Source organism: Rhopalosiphum maidis, chromosome 3, assembly GCF_003676215.2.
Source record: "Rhopalosiphum maidis isolate BTI-1 chromosome 3, ASM367621v3, whole genome shotgun sequence".
Classification (NCBI taxonomy): domain Eukaryota; kingdom Metazoa; phylum Arthropoda; class Insecta; order Hemiptera; family Aphididae; genus Rhopalosiphum; species Rhopalosiphum maidis.
Window position 1 is genome coordinate 72,018,526 of NC_040879.1, and position 20,903 is coordinate 72,039,428.

A 20,903-nucleotide genomic window follows, 5' to 3' on the forward strand; every position below is an offset into this window, starting at 1 on the left:
TTACTTTGAAAAGTTTTATAACTCTTATAATATATAAAAACTCTTCGCACGATCTACCTTTGCCAAACTACAATTTATATTAAAAAATAATACTCCTACCTATAAATAATTCATTATTATCTTTTTGAAATTGTAATGATTGAGAAAGAATAATAGTAAGTTGATTGGGGACTATTATATATTTCTAAATTATTACTTGCTAAATAATTATATTTTAATGATATTACCTCTCTGCTTCCTGTGTCGACTTGCTTGTTGAAATCGTGGTTCGCGTTCAAGATGTAATATGAGGTGATCGATTTATATTTTGAAATAATTAGACCTTTTTTCTTTGAATCACAATTGTAATTTTATTTAACTTATTTTTAACACTTTTTAATATATATATTTTAATCAATTACAAACTTATTATTATGTCTTATTGTATGAACGATCTGCGTAGTCTCTTACACTCGCTTTTGACCATCCGCACAATAAGATGATAAAGACTGCCCGATCTTAGCGACTACTAGTCCCCTTATATATCTAATTCTTTTACATATAAGAGTGTGTGCGTGTGTATATGTACATATGTGTGAGTTTTATCTTATATTTAAAGCTATCAATTATTATAATTATTATAAATATGTTATTACTATAATTATTATATATTATTGTATTTTATTGAATATTACTTATCATACAATTAAAAATTTAAGATATATGATGGCTAAGTGCACATCATTACATCCACCCTAGCCTTTTTTTTGATGCGTCCTCGCATAAGAATGTAAGCATATCATATAAAACTAAATTAGTAGAAAAAATTTATACAGGAAGATTACAAATTATATACTGTAATTTTTTTTTTTTTTTTTTTTTTTTTTATTACATTTAGAACATTAATATAACTTATATTAATATTATATGAGTTAATATGAAATTATGATAATAATGAAAATTATAATTGTAGTTATTGTAATTATATATATATATATATACAAGATAAAATGGTACTATATTAATATTACAAATGACAATGCATACATGTTTTCAAAATAATAATGAATATACAATATAACTAGGAAATAATTACATTTTTTTTATATTATGACCTGGTAATTATGTTCAATGTTGACTATATTTTTTTTTTTTTTTTTGAAATTATATTGCATATGACTGTTAAATTGGATTTTGAAATATTTTAATATGTATTCATATAGATAATTTTCTGATATTTGGGTATAAACTTTTTTGCTTTGAGTTTGTGATTGATTTATTGACTTTGTCTCGTGAGTTGGGATTTCGATTTAAAGTCAGTAGTGGTTGATTTTGTTGCTTTTTCTGTTGTTGTTGTTGATTTTGATTTGCGTTGTGCATAATGAAATGAGTAATGCTTGTAAATACTCCTGCTACTAATTTTATGCTTAATCCAAAAGTTTGGTATAAAAGAGAAATGTTAAGTCCTGTGTTAATGCAGGTTAGAATTATTTTCCATATAAAGAATATTCCTAATAATCCGGAAATAAATTCACCAAAAATGGTAAACCACCCCCACATTTTTCTTAGTTTATTGTCAACCATATTACTAATGGTGTTTTCGTCAATTAACGTGTTTAGATTTATCCTGTGATCCATTATTGTGAAACCCATGGTTTGTCTTGCTAAATTTTTTTGCGATGCTTCTATTTCTTGAGGTAGTATTAAATATTGTTGAAAATTTTTCATAGTGTCATAATTATAAATTCCTGCTGTCATTAGATTTTCCATACTTTTGTATGTCCATGTCCATTTCGTGGAAGGCTTAAGAGTCTGTGGTTTTTTTATTTCTCTAATATTTTGCGATGTAGTATACCATTCTCCATCAAGTAAAAATGCAGGTGGTAAAAAGTGATTACAATCTAATTCTGTGCCAAATTTTTGTAGGGTTCTTGTTTTAGGAGCCATGAAGTATGATTTATTATTGTAAATAACTGGTAATTCATCATAACATATTGCATTTTTTTTTGATGATATTTCCACTTCTACTGGTTTACATTTTAGTAGATAAATGATTTCCCCAGCCTTTAATGCCGTATAACCGGGTCCTTCGCCCATATGGTATGCGAATTCGGATAAACTGTATGTGGCTAATGATAGTTTGTGTAACAGCACTTTACGTTCTAATTCGCATTGTTTTTGTATTAGATCTGTGTATAAAGTTGTTATCGATGCTTTGAAACGGTTGTCAATGTATACCAATTTAGTATTTATATAAGCCACTAAATCTATGTTTTGTGGATGTATGTCTTTGTTTTTAAAATAATTAAAAAATAATGGATCTGTAATTATGGTTAATTGAGAATGATCAGTTTGTATAGCTGGTATATTACATATATATGTTGATCTTATGTGTTGTAACGCAAAAACGATTTGGTCCGATTCCACTAGGTATGTTCGAGTGGTTTTGTCATTGTTCGAAGTTATTAATGAAACAGGTCCGTCATATAAAATAATGAACTCATGAGTTTCACAATCATAAGTATTTGCGTTCCACACTACCTCTCCTTTATAAATATCCAAACCGTATTGGTCGGATAATTTTAAGGTTGAACCAGTTGGGAGAGTTAACGTATTTTGTTTGTGGTTTACTATGGCTAATCCTTCGGTAAGAGTGATTTTATAATTAGCTTGAACTATAACCTCTTGCCATGTGCCTTTCTCAGATGAAAATGTAGAGCCTTTGCAGTTACCATGTCTATCTACAAAACCGGCTACTGTAACGGATGATAATATAGTCTCGTTAACTTTTAAACCTGTAATTATTCCTCCGTTTGGTAGATGGTATGTTAGTCTCTGGTGTAATTCAGAGCACCGGGCACTGCCTAATTCAGTTATTTCTGTAAAAAAACCATTTTCTACCATTTGGGCATCTTCTAGAATTGAACACCTACTTATAAAATAGTTTATTATTATTGAGCATGTTTTATAAGGTATTTGGTAGGTATCTGTTTTTTGTAGAAGTTGAATTCGTTGAATTGATTGGGTGTGGATTTCTGATGGTGGTTCACATGGCTCCACAGACAAGCTATTAAATGCTGTTATGTTGAGCTTGGGTCCATTACAGTCATATGCAATAAATCCATGTACCATGTGTAATTGTAAGACGATGAGGAGAGGTGTGAAGTTCATTATGAATATGTTGAAAGTTAACTAGCTATAGTATGCTTGTCTTACAATCTTATAAATGTATAATATAAAATACAATGGCTGCTAAAACAAACATAATATAATGTAAATAGTTTTAAAGTTAAAACTAATATTATTATTATTTATTTTATTATTAACCCCTTTTCTTTTTGTGTAATAATTATTTATTATTTCTGCGTTTTCTTCTTTTTTTTTTTTTATTATTCAAATCATGTTTTTATTTAATTATAATATGATTATTAAATTGTTCTGTATAATTGTATGATCTTATTATTTATAATTTATTTGTTATATATTTATTTAAAAAGATTAGTTTATTTTTTTTTGTTAAATAATATCTGATATTTAATTTATTATTATTTATTCGTGATAATTAATTATTAATGTTTTCTCTTGAGTGATATGGTTTAAGACGCCTAACGTGGATTATATCTTCAGTTACTTTATTATCTAAAATAAGTTCGACTTTATAATTTAGGTCATTGATTTTTTCTAAGATTTTAAAAGGACCTCTATATTTTGGACCTAATTTTGGAGATTTCCCTACTTCTGAAAATGGAAATTTAATAAGAACTAAATTTCCCGGATTAAAGCTTATTATTTGATGTGATTTGTCGTGATATTTTTTTTGGTTTTGTTGAGCTATTGAAACTATACTGGGGATTTTATTACGTATTTCATTTAATTCAATTAATGACTTTTTTATATCGTATGGTAGATTATCTGGAATTAATTTATTGTCAATTGGAAAGTATGGTTCGAAACCATGCATTAAATAAAAAGGACTATATTTTGTACTAGTTTGTGGGGTAGCGTTATAACTTAGTGTTACGTATGGTAAATAGTATGACCATCTAGATTGATTATTATTTTCTATGTAATTTTTCAGTGAAGTAGAAAGCACACCATTAATTTTTTCGACCAGCCCCTGTGATTGGGGGGAGTAACTTGTAGATAAAACTTGTTTTATACCTAAATTGTTACATATATCTTCCACGAGTTTATTTTTGAAATGAGTACCTCTATCGGAAGAAAATATTTTAAAACATCCCCAATGGGATATTATTTGAATCATAAATTTAACTGTCGATTCGGCAGAAGCTGAAGCGACAGCTTTGGTAAATATGAACTTAGTATTATTACATGCGGCCACTAATATGTATTTTTTTTTATTACTAGTGGTTAAAGGACCTAAATAATCAAATGTTACTCTGTCTAATGGTCTATTTGATAATTGTATAGGTTGTAATTGACCTATTGGTTTGCCTTCTGATTTTTTATTTATTTGGCACTTATGGCACGTTTTTATAAAATTAGTGGTGTCTTTAACCAAATTTTCCCAATAATATTTATTTTGTATTTTATGAATTGTTCTTGTTATACCGGTATGACCTCCCGTAGGTGATTCGTGATATGATTTTAATATATTATTAATTAAAGATTTTGGAATTACTAAAATTGGTACGAAATTTTTAGGAGGGGTAAATTGTTTGTAGTATAAGATTGCATTTAATAGTGTAAATCTTCGCGTTTTTCTTTTAATATTTTTAGGAATATTTTTATTATTTGGTTCAATTATTGCTTTAATTATATCAGAGCAGAATTTGTCTTTAGCTTGTTCATTTTTTATATTATCTGAATCTAGATTTATTTCTGTATGTTCATCTTGAACTATATCAATTTTATTAATTGCATTCCTAGATAAAGCATCTGCAATTACATTTTCTTTACCTTTTTTGTAAACTATATCAAAATCAAAATCTAATAATTTGAGCGTTAGTCTGGCTATTCGAGCGGAAGGGATTTTTAAATTTCTATAATATTGAAGGCTTATATTGTCGCAGAAAACAGTAAAATGTCTTCCCCATAAATATTCTCGGAAGTAAATTATTCCAAAACATAAGCCTAAAAGTTCTAGGGTGGTTGAAGAATATGTTTTTTCATTAGCCAATAACTTACGCGATGCATAGCCTATTGGATGTAATATATTATTATCATCGGGTTGTTCAATATAGGCTCCTAATCCTGTTATTGAAGCATCTGTTGTTAGAAAAACATGTTTATCGTCATCAAAGTGTTTTAAAAGTGGTTCAGAGATTAAATAATTTTTTAATTTTTTAAAAGATTCTTCATGTTCTACTTTCCAGTCTATTTTTTTATTATCTCCTTTTATAAGTTCAGTGAGGGGGTGTGCTATTTTTGCAAAATCTTTTACGTGTTTTCTGTAATATGAGCACATTCCTATAAATGACCTAACTTCTTTTTGAGTTGTTGGTTGTTTGAACTCAGTTATTGCTTTTGTATTTTTATCCATCGGTTTAATACCTTCACGAGTTATTATATGGCCAAGTAATTCAATTTTGTTATTAAAAAAGAAACATTTACTTGTTTTAAGAGAAAAATTTAATTTATCCATTATTAATAAAGCATTATTTAAATTTTTTAAGGCTTGTTCAAAGTCTTTGCCATAAGATGCTAAGTCATCAATGTATATTATGAGAGATTTATATAATAATTCTGAAAAAGCTTCATTCAGTTTTCTCTGAAAGATACTTGAGCTAATTTTTAGGCCTTGTGGGATTCTAGTAAACGTGAATAGTCCATGACAAGATGTAAATGCAAGTTTATATTGGTCTTCTTCTTTTACAGGTAATTGAAAAAAACCACTATTAAGGTCAAGAGATGAAAAATATTTTGATCCTTCTAGAGATCTTAATAAATCTGTAGTTCTAGGTAAAGGATATTGATCTGTTTCGATTCTATCATTCAATTCTTTATATGAAACTACAAGTCTATAAGATCCTTTTTCTTTTTTTTTTACTAAAAAGGCTGGAGCTGCAAATTTTGATATTATTGGGCGAATAATATTTGCATCGAGTAATTTGTCTAATTGTATTTTTAATTCTTCTCGTTGTTGTGGAGATACTCTGTGTGGCGCATTAAATTTAGGGTCCGTATAATTTGGTTTCAATTTTATTTCGCAAGGATCTACGTTAGCACATTTTATGTGTGAAGTGTCTGTTGTAAAGAGATGAATGAATTTTTTTAATAACTCAACTACTTTTTTATGTTGATATTTATCGAGATGTTGAGATATATTTATTATAGTTCCTTCACTATCCATAAGTATTTCTTTGTCATCGGAATTATTCGAAATTGTGTTTGATATTTTTGTATTAGTAATTACTGGTTCAATGTTATCATTATTATTAAGAGGTTTTTTTATATCTATAGACTCGTTTGGAATTGTATTATCAATATGTTTTTTTTTTTATGCTATTTATTAAATGTTCTAAAGGCGGTATATCATTAATGATAATGTAATTAGATGGTATTTTATTTGACATTTTATCTGCTCTTGTTCCCGGAATCCAATGCGTGTTTTTATCAACACTATATAAAACGATTATGGACCTATTATTATAATTCTTATTTTGATAGATAATTGCCGTTTTATTAGTGTCATTGTAAATATAAGTATCGTGATTATAATAATCAGAGATTGCGGCTAGTTCGTCATCAGACATCCAATAATTAGGCAGCTGTGTAACATTCAATAATTGTAAGATATCTGCTATGGAAGTAATTTTATTTAATTTGTTGTCGTTTAAAGCATTGCATACAGCATAAATGCCACAGTTTCCATCTCCCGCGACATTTTCTCCTGGTTTATAATTTACAAATACTGATTTTATTTTATTATTATCTTTTGTATTATTAATGTCTATATTATAATCATAATCTATTTTTTTTAATTCACTTATGTTACTCATATTTTTATCATTACTTTTAGTATTTTTAAGGTTATTGATGGGTGATTTAATTTTATTATTGGAATTATCGTTAATATTATTTAATTGTTTTAATGTTTTATAAAAATAGTAATTCTTATGTATTAAATTTATGACATTTTGATGTTCTTGAGTTTTCCAATTATTCGTTATGTGTGTTTTATCTTTATGACAAATGAGAAGATTGATATTTGTGTTAAGAAATTCTGTAAAAATTGTTTGTTTGATAATTGTCCAATTACATTTGTCTATACCTGAGGCAATTGTAGGGATAGCAATTTTGAAATCGTGTAATTTTTGCATTGATTTTTTTAAGTTTTGTATAGTAAGCTTTATGTTATTATACTTAGGTTTATGAAAATATTTTTGCTTTGTTACTAGGTGATAAATTATTTTATTTCCGATTTTTATTGGAATTGCGTCGCCTATTTGTGGGTTTAGCTTTTCAAGTTGAGGCGTTGTGTTTCCAAATTTTGTTTTTATGCGAGAAGCTATTCCTTTAGACATTTTTAAATCTGCAGATATGCAATGGGCAATCGAGTAGTCAGAATCTACAAGAAATATATCAGCAATTTCCTCTTTAATATTATTAATATTTGTATTAGATAGATTAGTGTAAGTTTGTATTGTAATTGAATCATTTAATAATAAAGTATTATTATGAAAATTTATAATAGCCTTATTTTTGTGTAGAAAATTATTTCCTATTATTATATGGCATGTTAAATTTTTGACAATAAATACCGATGTTTCAAAATCCTGAGAATCGATTTTTAGTTTAATCACTGTAGATCCATATACAGTTAAATGGTTGTTATTTGGGCCTGATAGAATTATGTTTTCTTTAATTATTTTATTTTCAGGGGGAACAAGCGTGTGTCTAATACAACAAATATTGGCTCCTGTATCAATAGTTATTGGTACATCAATATTATTAAGTTTAGCACGAATAAATAAAGGTTCAGAAATATGATTAATTTTGTAAGTAGTTGCTGGTTTTTTAACTGACAATGAAGGGTAACAGCGAGTGTCAGAAAAACTGTTTGACCTATTTATTAGTTTTTTTGAATTGAAAATTTTCTACAAGTTATTGCTGAATGTCCTATCATATCACATAATTGACAATTAATCGGGTTTTTTTTTAATCGACAATTTTCTGTGAAATGATTATTTCTATTACAAATTGTACATTGTATTTTGTTGTTATTTTTTGATGTATTTTTGTTTTTAAAATAGCAAAATTCTGTGATATGATTGTTTTTAGAGCATATTTCACATTTTTTTGTATTTATTTTATTGTTTGAAAAAGATTGGCGATTATTTTTAAAATTATTGTACATATTAGAATTGTTATTTTGAACTTGAGGGTTTATAATATTTTCTATGTCGGTTTTAAATTTATTGTTGTTTTCATTAAGCAGATTTATTTTTTCATTTATTTCGTTTGAGATTTGATTTAGTTTATGAGTGATTATATCAGTTTTTATTTCGGAAGGAGATTGATTTATTTCGCCCGTTACCATAAATTCTACCATTTCATATTTTCTTATATTGTCTTTTAATAATTTTAGTGTTGAATTATCTAATATTCCAATGTATCTAGTAATATTTGGTTTAAGACCGTTCATTATATGTCTAGTTATTTCTTGTTGAGCCATTTCAGAATCTATACGTCTACAAAGTGATTCGATTTCATTAATGAATGTCATAGGTAGTTCATCATCTAATTGCTTTCTTTTTTTGAGTAATAATCGAAGCATATCTTTATGAGCAATGTGTTCGAATTCATTTCGAAGTTGTTTTTCTAAATCAGCCCATTTATTGAAATTTTGATTTTCGATGTTTTCATAAAAAGTTAGTGCTGGGCCCTCTAAAAATGCAGGTATGAATTGTAATTTTTCTTGTTCGGACCAGCCATTAATGGAAGCTGCTCTTTGATATTTTTTTAAAAATGCATCTATACTATCAGATGAAGAATCGGAAAATATGTCAGGTTTGAAATAAAGTTTTTTACTCTCCATTTTGTTCGTTTTGGTTTGATAATTTTCATTTATTGTCACAAAATCGTCCGGGCAAGATTCACCGTTTAAATATTTTAATAATCTATTTTTAAGTTCTGCAACTGTTCCTACACTATTTAAATTTCTTTTATTTAATTCTAAAATTAATTGAGGTTTATTAACTTTGTTTATTTCATTTGGCAGTGAAATAAAAATTGGTTCTTCTATTTCATTTTCCTGATTATTATTATTTTGTGACATTTGTTTAAAAAAATATGTTCGTTTTATTTGTAATTTAATATTTGTATTATTATTTCGGGGATTTTTAAACGCGGTAAGAGCCACTAGTTGGGCGCCACTTTGTAATGATTGAGAAAGAATAATAGTAAGTTGATTGGGGACTATTATATATTTCTAAATTATTACTTGCTAAATAATTATATTTTAATGATATTACCTCTCTGCTTCCTGTGTCGACTTGCTTGTTGAAATCGTGGTTCGCGTTCAAGATGTAATATGAGGTGATCGATTTATATTTTGAAATAATTAGACCTTTTTTCTTTGAATCACAATTGTAATTTTATTTAACTTATTTTTAACACTTTTTAATATATATATTTTAATCAATTACAAACTTATTATTATGTCTTATTGTATGAACGATCTGCGTAGTCTCTTACACTCGCTTTTGACCATCCGCACAATAAGATGATAAAGACTGCCCGATCTTAGCGACTACTAGTCCCCTTATATATCTAATTCTTTTACATATAAGAGTGTGTGCGTGTGTATATGTACATATGTGTGAGTTTTATCTTATATTTAAAGCTATCAATTATTATAATTATTATAAATATGTTATTACTATAATTATTATATATTATTGTATTTTATTGAATATTACTTATCATACAATTAAAAATTTAAGATATATGATGGCTAAGTGCACATCATTACAAAATATTAATATAAAATTAACACAAACTACTTTTATTTAAATTTAAAAATAAATACTATATAATTAAAATTGATTATAAACAAACAATTTAGTACCATCTCATTTTAAAGATGATATTACTTTTTTTTTAAATACCTATTTTTACTTTTAAAAATTATATTGTTCACATTAATTTATTAACAATAGTAACAATAAACATTTAATAAAAATAGAATTCAATGAACAAATTTTATTATACTAATAAATTCTGGATAATGGGTTAAGTTATATTTTGTAAAAACATATGCTAGTATTTTGGTAGAACTAAAAATGTCATACATTATCGTTAAACTGAAGCTAGATACAAATAAAGTCTAAAACTACCCAAAACTTTTTATCTAAAAATAAAACAATTTTAAATAGTTCAACTACTCTCATTAAACTGTAACTAATATGTACGTATATATAGTACAAGATATCAAGTTTTTTTTTAATAATAAATTTCCGTGATTTGAAAGGTCAAGGTATTAAATATACATAACAAAAGATACATATTATTAAAAGCAAATGTACGCTATGTTGGTTAAAAAATTATACATTTATATATTATGTACATTAAACTTAATATTTTAATATTTATTAAAAACAAATTATGATTTTGAAATTGCAGGAAACCCATTTAATTATAGTAAAATTATTAAAGGGTTTGAGGGCATGAATAAGCTGGTTTCGTCTAGTACACTCAATATTATCTGTATAAAAACAATATTCGACCAGAAGCTTTTTTCCCGTGAGATCCAATTATCAGAAGCCGGTCCAGCAAAGGTCTAGCATATGTTGTATGCACGATGTAGGGTATAAGCAATATTGGCTACAAGTTTGGTGGCAAGGGATTTTCTTCGCTTGGGGACCTCCCAACGCTCGTAAGATTGTTATTTTCACTTTTTCAATCGAACACCCCTTCTTTTGACCAAACTCCAAAGCAAATAAAACAATATATAAAACATATATCCAACTTAAACACATACATGTACTATATACTATACACAAGGTAATAATTATGAGCAAAAGTCACCCAAACCCCATGGGGTCAGGGCGACACGGTAACTTTTTGGGAGACATTATTGATTAGGCTATATACAGGATGGATCCTTATATATTCTACTGTCAGATAAATATGTGCTACGGTCGTGAACATTACTGACCACCCTGTAATATCGCTTGTATTCTTTTTCGTATCGCAAGTCCGCCAAATTTTCTTAATATTATAAAGTAACAAGAAAAGGCAGAAATCCCCACTTCGATATGACAGAAAGACTGATTGAATTTGAGCGTAAAAACTGAGAAAAATTGTCTAATGTCAATGAAGATTATCCTTGAACGGACTTTCTGTACATAAATGCGTATATTGCATAATTTTATAAGGTGCCTACAGTATTTAAGACTTATAGTATTTTATTATTGAAGCTTCTACAATTACCATTGGTTTTTGAAATAACATATTCAGCAGATTTAAACCAGTAACATAATTATTTATCCAATCATTACACAATATGTGTGTTCAACTAGACGTTATTATCATCAAACTGAAACTTTAAAAGCAATAATCAATATAAATATACTGCAGATTATTTTAACATAAGACCCGCACAATCTCGAAAATTATTAATGTCATTGAAATAAATAATATATATTTTAAGTTATTACTTTTAAAATGACTATATTTCAAGTTTCTTATATTTCGAAATAGAATATTTTAATATTAAGTTATATATATATATATGAAAATTGAATTTTAAACAAATATCCTAAATTAGTTAATAGTTATAAGTATTTAAATTTTTTATAGGTATATATAGCATATCAACATTTTCAAGTTACCCTTATCATTCAACTAAGCAAATCCACACTGATCATAAAAACTTTATTCCTACTTAATTAACAAATTTATCAGAAAAACTGTCGTATGAAATAAAAGAAAAGATGTTGTCTTTCAAAAGTATAATACTTACATACAAATTATAGCTATAAAATAATAAAATGCATAGTTGTTTTGTATTATATTTAAAATATTATGAAAAAATACATTTTTTAAATAGTTAATACTATTCGATATGATGAGGGTTTAAAAGTAAGATCGTATAACAATGAACAGATAACAAATATTCGTAATATTAAGTTTCAAAAAAATCAAATTAATGAGTATATTTTATATATACACATAAAGTAATTCTTAAAGAATATCGACTATACTTTTAATTTCTTTAAACTTTACATTGTAATTATTAGTAAAGGAATATTGAGGAATATATACATATTTTGTGGATTATGACTAAGAAATAAAAACCAACATATTTAAAGTTTACACAAAAACTGTACATTATTAAAACAAATAATTTGAGCTAACATCAATTTAGTGATAATTAAAATCATTGTTTCAGCTGTAGACAAAAATACGTGTTTTTATATTTATGTATATATATATAAATATTCTTGATAATTAAAATATTAAATAATAATAATATATATTATATAATACACAAAAATACATAAATATGCAATTGATATTTTAAATTAACATAATACTATTTATTTATATAAAACAAATTTCAAAAAAAAAAAAAAATTATTATTTTTCAGAACATAATATTTGAATTTATCAAATGAATTTCTATCATATCATATCATATATGATCAATTGAACAGCTAGTCAGTAAAAAATGTACAAACATCTCATTGTAGTCAATATTTTACATTACAATATTATTAAGATATTTTTAAATTACATTCACATCACGTCTTAGTTCAGTAGAATGACTATTATAATATCGTATGAATCAATAACGACAATAACCATTTACACACGTCTATTATCCTGTGTTTGTTTTAAAGCAGAATTGTTCTATTACGAATGGTTCAAAATATCCTGTAATATAACTAGACAATTTACGTCAGTAAGAAAATTCAATGTCGTTGAAGTACTGTTGACACTCTTCAGAGATAACAGCCTACCCTACAATCCATTCCTTCATATTCGAGTGGCTTTGGTTATTACCTGACCGAAATTTTCAAAAGAGAAAATGCCTCACAAACGACATTTTCCGTTTTCGACGAATGATTATGTGCCGTTCATTTGTCGCTCTAACGAGGCGTGCTTTTGTTCAAACGTCCATTCTTCCATCCTTTACCAATATCAAAAAGCAACACATATAGGTAGTGGACTTAGGGTTCATTTGTTTTTCGCCTAACGAGACACGATAACTCCCCTTTACCATTCACTTCTTTTCAAACTGAAATATATCAATTTTAATCCTTTTTTTAAATACTTTTTAAATCTACATTTAATGCTTATTAAGTTTCATATATAAACAAACACAAATAATATATGTAATTGTTAGAATAAATATCATGGCTAATACATTTTTATTATTTTATTTTTTTTTTTATGTAATATCTATTTTATGATGTATACTTAAATAATGTTTTTAAAACAAATAATCGCATTGTTAAAAGTATAGGAAATTACATTTCATGTCTATATTTAAAAAAAATATTAAGTTAACATTAATAATAATCATAAAGATTTTGAATGTATATCCATATAATAAAATTAGGATTTGGCGTGATAATGCACCACAATAATTTATATACATAATGTTCCTGTAACTTGGTAATGATTAAAAATCAAAATTGAAGTAAACAGTAGGATAAGTTTTATTTTTTATATGTTATGCTGCTGTATTTTTTTCTTTTAAATGTATTATCAATATTCTGATCTTTTAAGGTAAAAATAATATATTAATTTAAATTAAGTAATGATAGCTTAGGAAGTACATTGAGTAAATAAATATGAAATAATATCAACTGAGATACAATATTTAAAAAATAATAATTTACTTAAAAAAAGATCATAAAAAAGTATATTTAGTATACTTTAGTAGGTAAATGAATTTGTTTTGAAAAAATAATATTAAATAAAATGTCGAGCTAATAATAATCATAACAATAATGTTTAATTTAAAAAAAAAAAATGATATTTTTTTAAACATTGGCTGCTATATTTGACATACCTACCCAAACGTATGATTATTCAATCCCAGGGTAATTTAGATTATACTTATAATTAATCTCCTACATTACTTGATCATCACTTACGATCTATTTTGCACGGAAAGATTGACTATTATATAATATAAATTTGCTTTTGTAATACAAATTAATTAGAAATAATATTTACATTTATTATTGCGAAACAGTATTATACATACATACATATTTAGTGGCTATTAAAAAAACAATGTTTTCGAATTCTACAAAACGCTTAGGTTAAAATAATGCATTTTACAATTTAGTGTGGAGAACAAAAAATAATATCGTTTGTTTAGTCAAGTAAATTGTTATTATAACATTGTTTTAGATATTCCAGAAGTCATAAATCATGTAGAAAAAGTGTTCAAAAACTGTGTATTAAAGCTATCAATTAACAATATAAATATTGAGTATTGAGAATCAAAATTTTAGTTTTGTTTTTTTAAATAAAAAGAAAAACTGAGTTTAAAGATTATAATATGTAAGTTCTAAGTAAAGTCAATTTAATAATTATTTTTGGAAAAATCCAAGCACCACGTGGAACTATTTTTATTTTTATTTTGCATGACAATTGGCAGATTCAAATATATATAGAAATAACAATGCTTAAATACTCTATTTGAAAGTATAATTAAAGTAAACAAAATGAGTAATACAAAACCATACATATTACAATTTTATGGATAGTTTTTAACATTAAATTATTATTAAATTTGCTTTCAACTAGATATTCATAAAATTAAATTAACATAACTTAAAGAAATGTTGGGAACCATCACAGAAAAAATTAAAAAAAAAAATACATTTCAATATACACCCCAATTAAACTTTTGTACAATTATTAAGATTATGTGAGTAGATGACTTGATTATTAAGAACTTGAAAGTCGTTTTTAAGAACTAGTAAACTTTCAAAATATTGTTTTTAAGATTATGGTTTATGCCCCTATAACTAATTTTAATTTTAAACATTTAAACTTCAGAAAGGAGAAATTTGGATTGATGGATATATTATATAATATAATACTCAGAGATAAAATAACTTCTGATGCAGAAGTTCAGCAATGTACCACCCCGTCCATTTAAAATTAATACTCTAAAAGTTTATTGTCAATATTTAATTATAAAACATCATAATTTATATGAAAATGAGAAGAAAACTAAAATAAAATATTCAGATTGACATACAATCGGAATTTTATACCGTATTATACAATAACCGAATTGCAATAAAAAAATGTAATCTAATAACATGAATTATCAAAAATAAAATATATGTCGGACCCTAAAAAAAAAAAAAAAATAAAGAAACACTTGTTTAATCTTGCATTCGACGAAAGCTATGATTCGATTTATAAAAAATAAGATTATTAGACGAAAAATCACCCAGGCACTCATCAAAAAAATATTATGGACATAAAAGGCCGGAATTTAACATCAGTGAATATACTATAATATAGATCCATAATATGGATTCCATGCATTATAAAAAAAAATAATAAATAAATAAATAAATACTTAATAATATTTTTAAGACATTAAAAATCTATAACAACATGTTTGGATTTATAATAAACATGAAAGAGTATTATAATGAAATTATGTTTATCTATTATATTAATTAAGTTTATATGTCTATACTGAATAAGAATAAATAAATAAAAAATAAAGACATCCATATTTAATACAGATAAAGAGTTTAAGTTTATTAAATTTAATTATACCTTTCTCCGTAGGTACTTAAATAATAATTTATTATTACAAAACATAAACGCAGTATAATAATTAAATAACGTCTTAAACTATACTTAATACAATAACTTCGGATAAAACAATACTAAAGATCAACAAGCCAAACGAAACAGAGAATACTAAATTAAACAAATTAAGAGTTTTTTAGTAAGAAATTAACAGAAAATTTAAGCTAAACTTGAACAACAGGATAAATGATTTTCAATGTACAAAAAAGAATAATAAGATCCAACTAGTACATAAAACAAAAACCAAAATAAGGAATGAAAACAGTAACATAAAAATGTTGTAAAAAGTCATTAAAATAAATATCAATCAAAATTAAAATTAAATATAAATATATTATAACACCAATAAATCGGACAAAGGAAAATTAAGAAAACAACCTTCTAAATTTGAATATATTAACAGTTTCGTCATTGTTCATTAATGCTGATGAAATGTGTACACGTTTGTAAGTTAATCTTAAATTAAAAATAAATACGACTTCTGAGATACCTAACAAAAATATAACTCATTTTTTTTATTTTATAACTATATCTTTAAATTTTCTTTCTTCTATTCCTGAAATTATATTTTCGGCAGTTGAGACTTCTTTTGTGCGAAATGTTATACTTAATCTTTTGATCTAGACTTTTCAAAATGCATTAAAAGCCCCCTTTTCGGTTGTGACGTGCCCGTATGGATAGGCAATTAGCAACGCCGTCCACGGGGCATTCTACGGACAGTTAATGGTCGCCACAGATATTGAGAGTTATACGATAAGGGTATGAGAAGGGAATGGCAATTACTGAAGAAACTGATCTCCACTGTGCTCGTTGCCCGCGGCGAGTACGTGTTCAGGATTCCGAAATTTCGGACATGTATCATATACGAACGGCCAATTCTGTAGATTGCATGGGATTTCGATGATCCCACATTGACGACGAAAGTGTGCAATAATAATAATAATATGAAACATATTATATAAGCCGAGATCGGGAATCGACCAAAACACGTTGTCACATTTAACGCAGATATAGTGACGGCGATTATTTGCTTGGATTATTTGGGTATGCTGTGAATTCCAAAACGTTATTCACGGGGTTTTGGAAAGAGGTGTATAGCCATTAGGGGGAAAAAGTTTTTTAGGTGTGAACACTGAGATTTCATGAATAATTCTGATCGTACAAACGTATTCACAACAATCATTCTAGTAAATACTTTTTACCACTAAATTACCAATAACAAAATTCAAAAATCATATAAAACTGCTTGCCTCTAATGTAAACTAAAATTACCAAAATAAATTTCAATTGTGTAAACCGAAAAGGTATTATAAAAATTAACATTTGGACAAATATAAAATACATCATGCTTAACATAGAAATAAAACAATATAAGAAACTTTTTATCGACATATTTGATTGCCAATATCAATTTTCCAATAAAAAATAGTCATATTTCATCCTAATTAAAGAAATAATAAAGTGTAAACTTTGTTTGCGATTTCATACTAGAAAATATTGAAAAAAGCTTAGTAATATTTTAGGTTTAAAAATATTTAGCATATAAAATATAACTAAACTTTAATTAAAAATTATGAATAAAGTGAAATGCTGCATGGTTAAAACCATGATTAAAATGAATTAATTCATTAAAAACTATTTTAGAACAAGAGGATAATTTTAAAAAAAATAAAAAAAATTGTATGTGATCATATTTAAATAAAAAACAGTGTATATTTAGCGGAAATATTTTAAAATATAGTGGACAATGTGGTTGGAGTAACTGTGAATTATTATAGAGTGAAAATATGAAATACTTAAAGTGTAAAATAGTACATTAGTATTTCGTATTCTCGCTCGATATTAATTTACAGTTATTCTAACTATATTGTCCACTATATTTCAAATATTTCCGTTTAATATATTTATTTATACAATAAATAAAAGGGTATGAAAACTATTTTAAACTATTTTAAAAATATAATTTTAATTTAAAACTAAATTCTTTCATGATGTTTTTATCCGAACGAAGAAGAATGAAAGTAAATTTCTGAACTCAACTGGGTATATATTCATGCAAATTAATTTATACTAATAAAAATATCTTAAAATATGTTTTTACTTTGTTGAGTTATATTAATTAATTCATTTATTACATAAAAAAACATATCTGATATAATATATCTAAGTATACTAAGTACAGTTGGTACCAACTTTAATTTTGGAAAAATTTATGTTAGGATAAATATTCACATACCAATAAATAATATAATCACTTAACATAACAATATTCAGTGAATAAATTCTAATTTTTTTTTTGTTATTATATAATTTAAAAAAATATAAAATCTATAGCAAATTTAAATAAATATAGCTATAGTTTTAAATATAATGTATTTTGAGTAAAATAACAAAGTTACTTAGTTTTAGGAAAAATTAGAAAAAAAACTTATTTATTATAATTAAGCAAAAACAAAAAAAAAGTCTAAAAAAAACATTCGAATAATAAATAATAAATATTTTAATATCGTTTTGGCTCGAAAATAATTATGAAGTTAATTAGAATAAATATTTAATATATTTTGAACGATTTTAATATTACTTAAGAACTCTGAATTCTATAATATTAAACATCAGATAAAAAAATATCACTATCAATAATTTATAAGTTAAAAATTAAATCTTAACAGTGATACACTAAAACAAATATTTATTTTTGTAATTATTCATGTTTGCTTGATTATGTATCACAATTTAAAAATATATTCGGAGCTGTTAATTAATTTCAACAGTCATTACACGATAATTATGATCCCCTGTTAATGATTCAATTAACATCTCAATGCTATTACAAAAGCTTGGAATTTATTTCTAAAACTGAACATTTATTTTATTTCATTATTTATAAATATAAAATAATCAGTAGTGAAAATAAATATGCATCTTATTCAAAAAAACACTATTCACAACGAAATATTATATGAATGTTTTCACTGCAAAAATATGAAAGTTGAAATAAATTGGAGAGGGCCGCTTTCACTTTTTACTTTACTCTAATGAAGAGTCTTTTCGAAGGTTTTTAAACATAGAGAACATGTACGTACTCAAAGAAACGATGAATACACTCCACGTAAATATAACATATTACATTTGCTTATTATAAATATGAATTCATTTTAAACACGAATGTTCAATATTTCTTTTCTTTTTTTTTTTTTTTTAATAAGTAAATATTCTTATCACTAAATAACATTTAAATATCTACAATATTTGTGACAAGGAAGTAAAGCGCTTTCTTGTACTTATATATATATTTAGTAATATGTACATACATATAACCTATAGGGGTAATAATAATTTAATATATAATACCACAAATTGTATAGTATACACCATTATTATTTTTACTACAATATTACTTTTATTTATTTTAGTATAATAACTACATTTTGAAATTACTATAATTAGACTGAATTTTGAAAGTAAAATATTTTGAACTTCAACTACACAACTATTTATTTCAAAAAAATATGATCGTAACTATTAATAAAACTGTAAAATCAGTAATATCTAAGTTCTCAATCAATATTTGTTAAGTTAGTTCAAAGCGAAGTTCACAAATAATTTGTTGACAACTTATAAGAAAATAATATTTCAGTTTTTGCTTAACTATTTAACATTATAATACTAAACATTTAACATGTACGAAATAAAAATTATATATGATAAATGTATGATTCACAATATAAGATAATAATAATTGAAGTACTCCAGGTATTGGATGTTATAGTTAAATATATATCCACGAATAACTTAAATTATTATAAGTACATATGACAATAATTTTATATATTTTAATCAAAAATATTTACCTGGCTCCGATCAAAATATTGTTACCATCCCTGAGCAAAGTTTTAAAGTAATCCGTGTGTGTGTTGTTACCAGAAAATATCCTACTGTGTTCGGACACTGAAATAATAAAAATAAATAACATTAGATATTTAACGAAATATACATAAATATACATAATAATAATATCAGAAATGTCTCGGTCATAAATATAATAATAATAATTATTATTATTTGACATATTTTATTTATATTGAAGAAATTTTTCAAAATTGTATTTCCTCGGGCTTTTTTACGCGAAAGAGCTCTTACAAAATATAACTTATAGGAGTTAATTTCAATACTATGTACATATATATATATATATATATATAACTAATATAAATTCATTTATTCAATGCAATATTGGAATGTGCTTTATTTATCGTTTAACACGAGAACGGAAAGTAAGCGAAAATGTGCACGTAAATAATATATAGTAAACCGCAGTTGTTTGAGATGATTGTTGCGATTTTCGAATTCTCATTGACTCGTCCACGTCATGCACCAATGGAACACTAATCCAGAATTTTTATCACAGTGATCGCTTTTATAGTGACAGTGTTATTATGACCTGCAGCAATACCAACGTCAGACAGTCGTTATCTACCGACAACTGTATATGCTACGTCGACTTTCAAATCGTAACTTGAAATAATAGCTACGATGATTTCGTGCGTTTGGTTTTTTAAATAATATGAACACAGAAAAAAAAATACAAATTAAATACGAAATTACGTTTTGTCACAGAAGCATGTATTGGTACACAGGCCCAGCCCAGCGACGAATAACGACAAGACAAATCGGTGCTTTGAAATTGGAATACGCACGCAAAGACGAAAATAATATATATTCTTATTTGAAATATACGTAACGTTGCCGCCATCACCACCACTACCACTGCATATAACAACAACACGGGCATCATCATACTACTAATACCACTAATTCCATTGTCATCGAGATGCTTTACCTCTATCATTCTCTTTACAATTTGACTTTCAATATAAACCGTCACAACTATCATATTATAATAGTATATTGAAAATTATTAAAACTGTTATACACATTAGACTAGCTTATATTTAGAGAGCTGCGCGCTGACAATATTAAAATATTTATAACATTTCATGGTAATGACATGTTTAATATTTTAGTATTTTTAAAAGGTATAAGTAAATATTATTATATTATTTTGTATAACATACTTGATCTGTGAAATAATTTAAATAAAAACTAAAACTTGGCGATTGAAAGAAATGTACCTATAGTCACACATTCAATTTTGATAA

The 20,903-nt window shown here is 25.5% G+C and overlaps 2 protein-coding genes across 2 annotated transcripts in view; both read right to left on the reverse strand.

Annotated features, from left to right (window-relative positions):
- LOC113558300 (semaphorin-1A-like) overlaps positions 1 to 20,593 on the reverse strand; it is a 32,005-nt gene extending 11,412 nt beyond the window's left edge. The window contains exons 1-2 of the mRNA XM_026963769.1: positions 20,482 to 20,593; positions 19,596 to 19,692 (exon numbers count right to left, since the gene is read on the reverse strand). Of these exons, the coding sequence (XP_026819570.1) occupies positions 19,596 to 19,692; positions 20,482 to 20,593 (209 nt within the window). The remainder of the gene's footprint in view (positions 1 to 19,595; positions 19,693 to 20,481) is intronic.
- Positions 1,123 to 9,857, reverse strand: LOC113558603. The gene is made up of 2 exons (XM_026964097.1): positions 9,417 to 9,857; positions 1,123 to 3,228 (listed from the first exon to the last, which is right to left on the reverse strand). Exon 2 carries the CDS (start codon positions 3,148 to 3,150, stop codon positions 1,195 to 1,197), a length of 1,956 nt encoding a protein of 651 aa, XP_026819898.1. The 5' UTR covers positions 3,151 to 3,228; positions 9,417 to 9,857; the 3' UTR covers positions 1,123 to 1,194.
- Positions 20,594 to 20,903: the final 310 nt, after the last annotated feature.

Bases quoted from the DNA above. Each gene is read 5' to 3' on its own strand.
- LOC113558603 (XM_026964097.1), bottom strand. From the start codon at position 3,150: ATGAACTTCACACCTCTCCTCATCGTCTTACAATTACACATGGTACAT.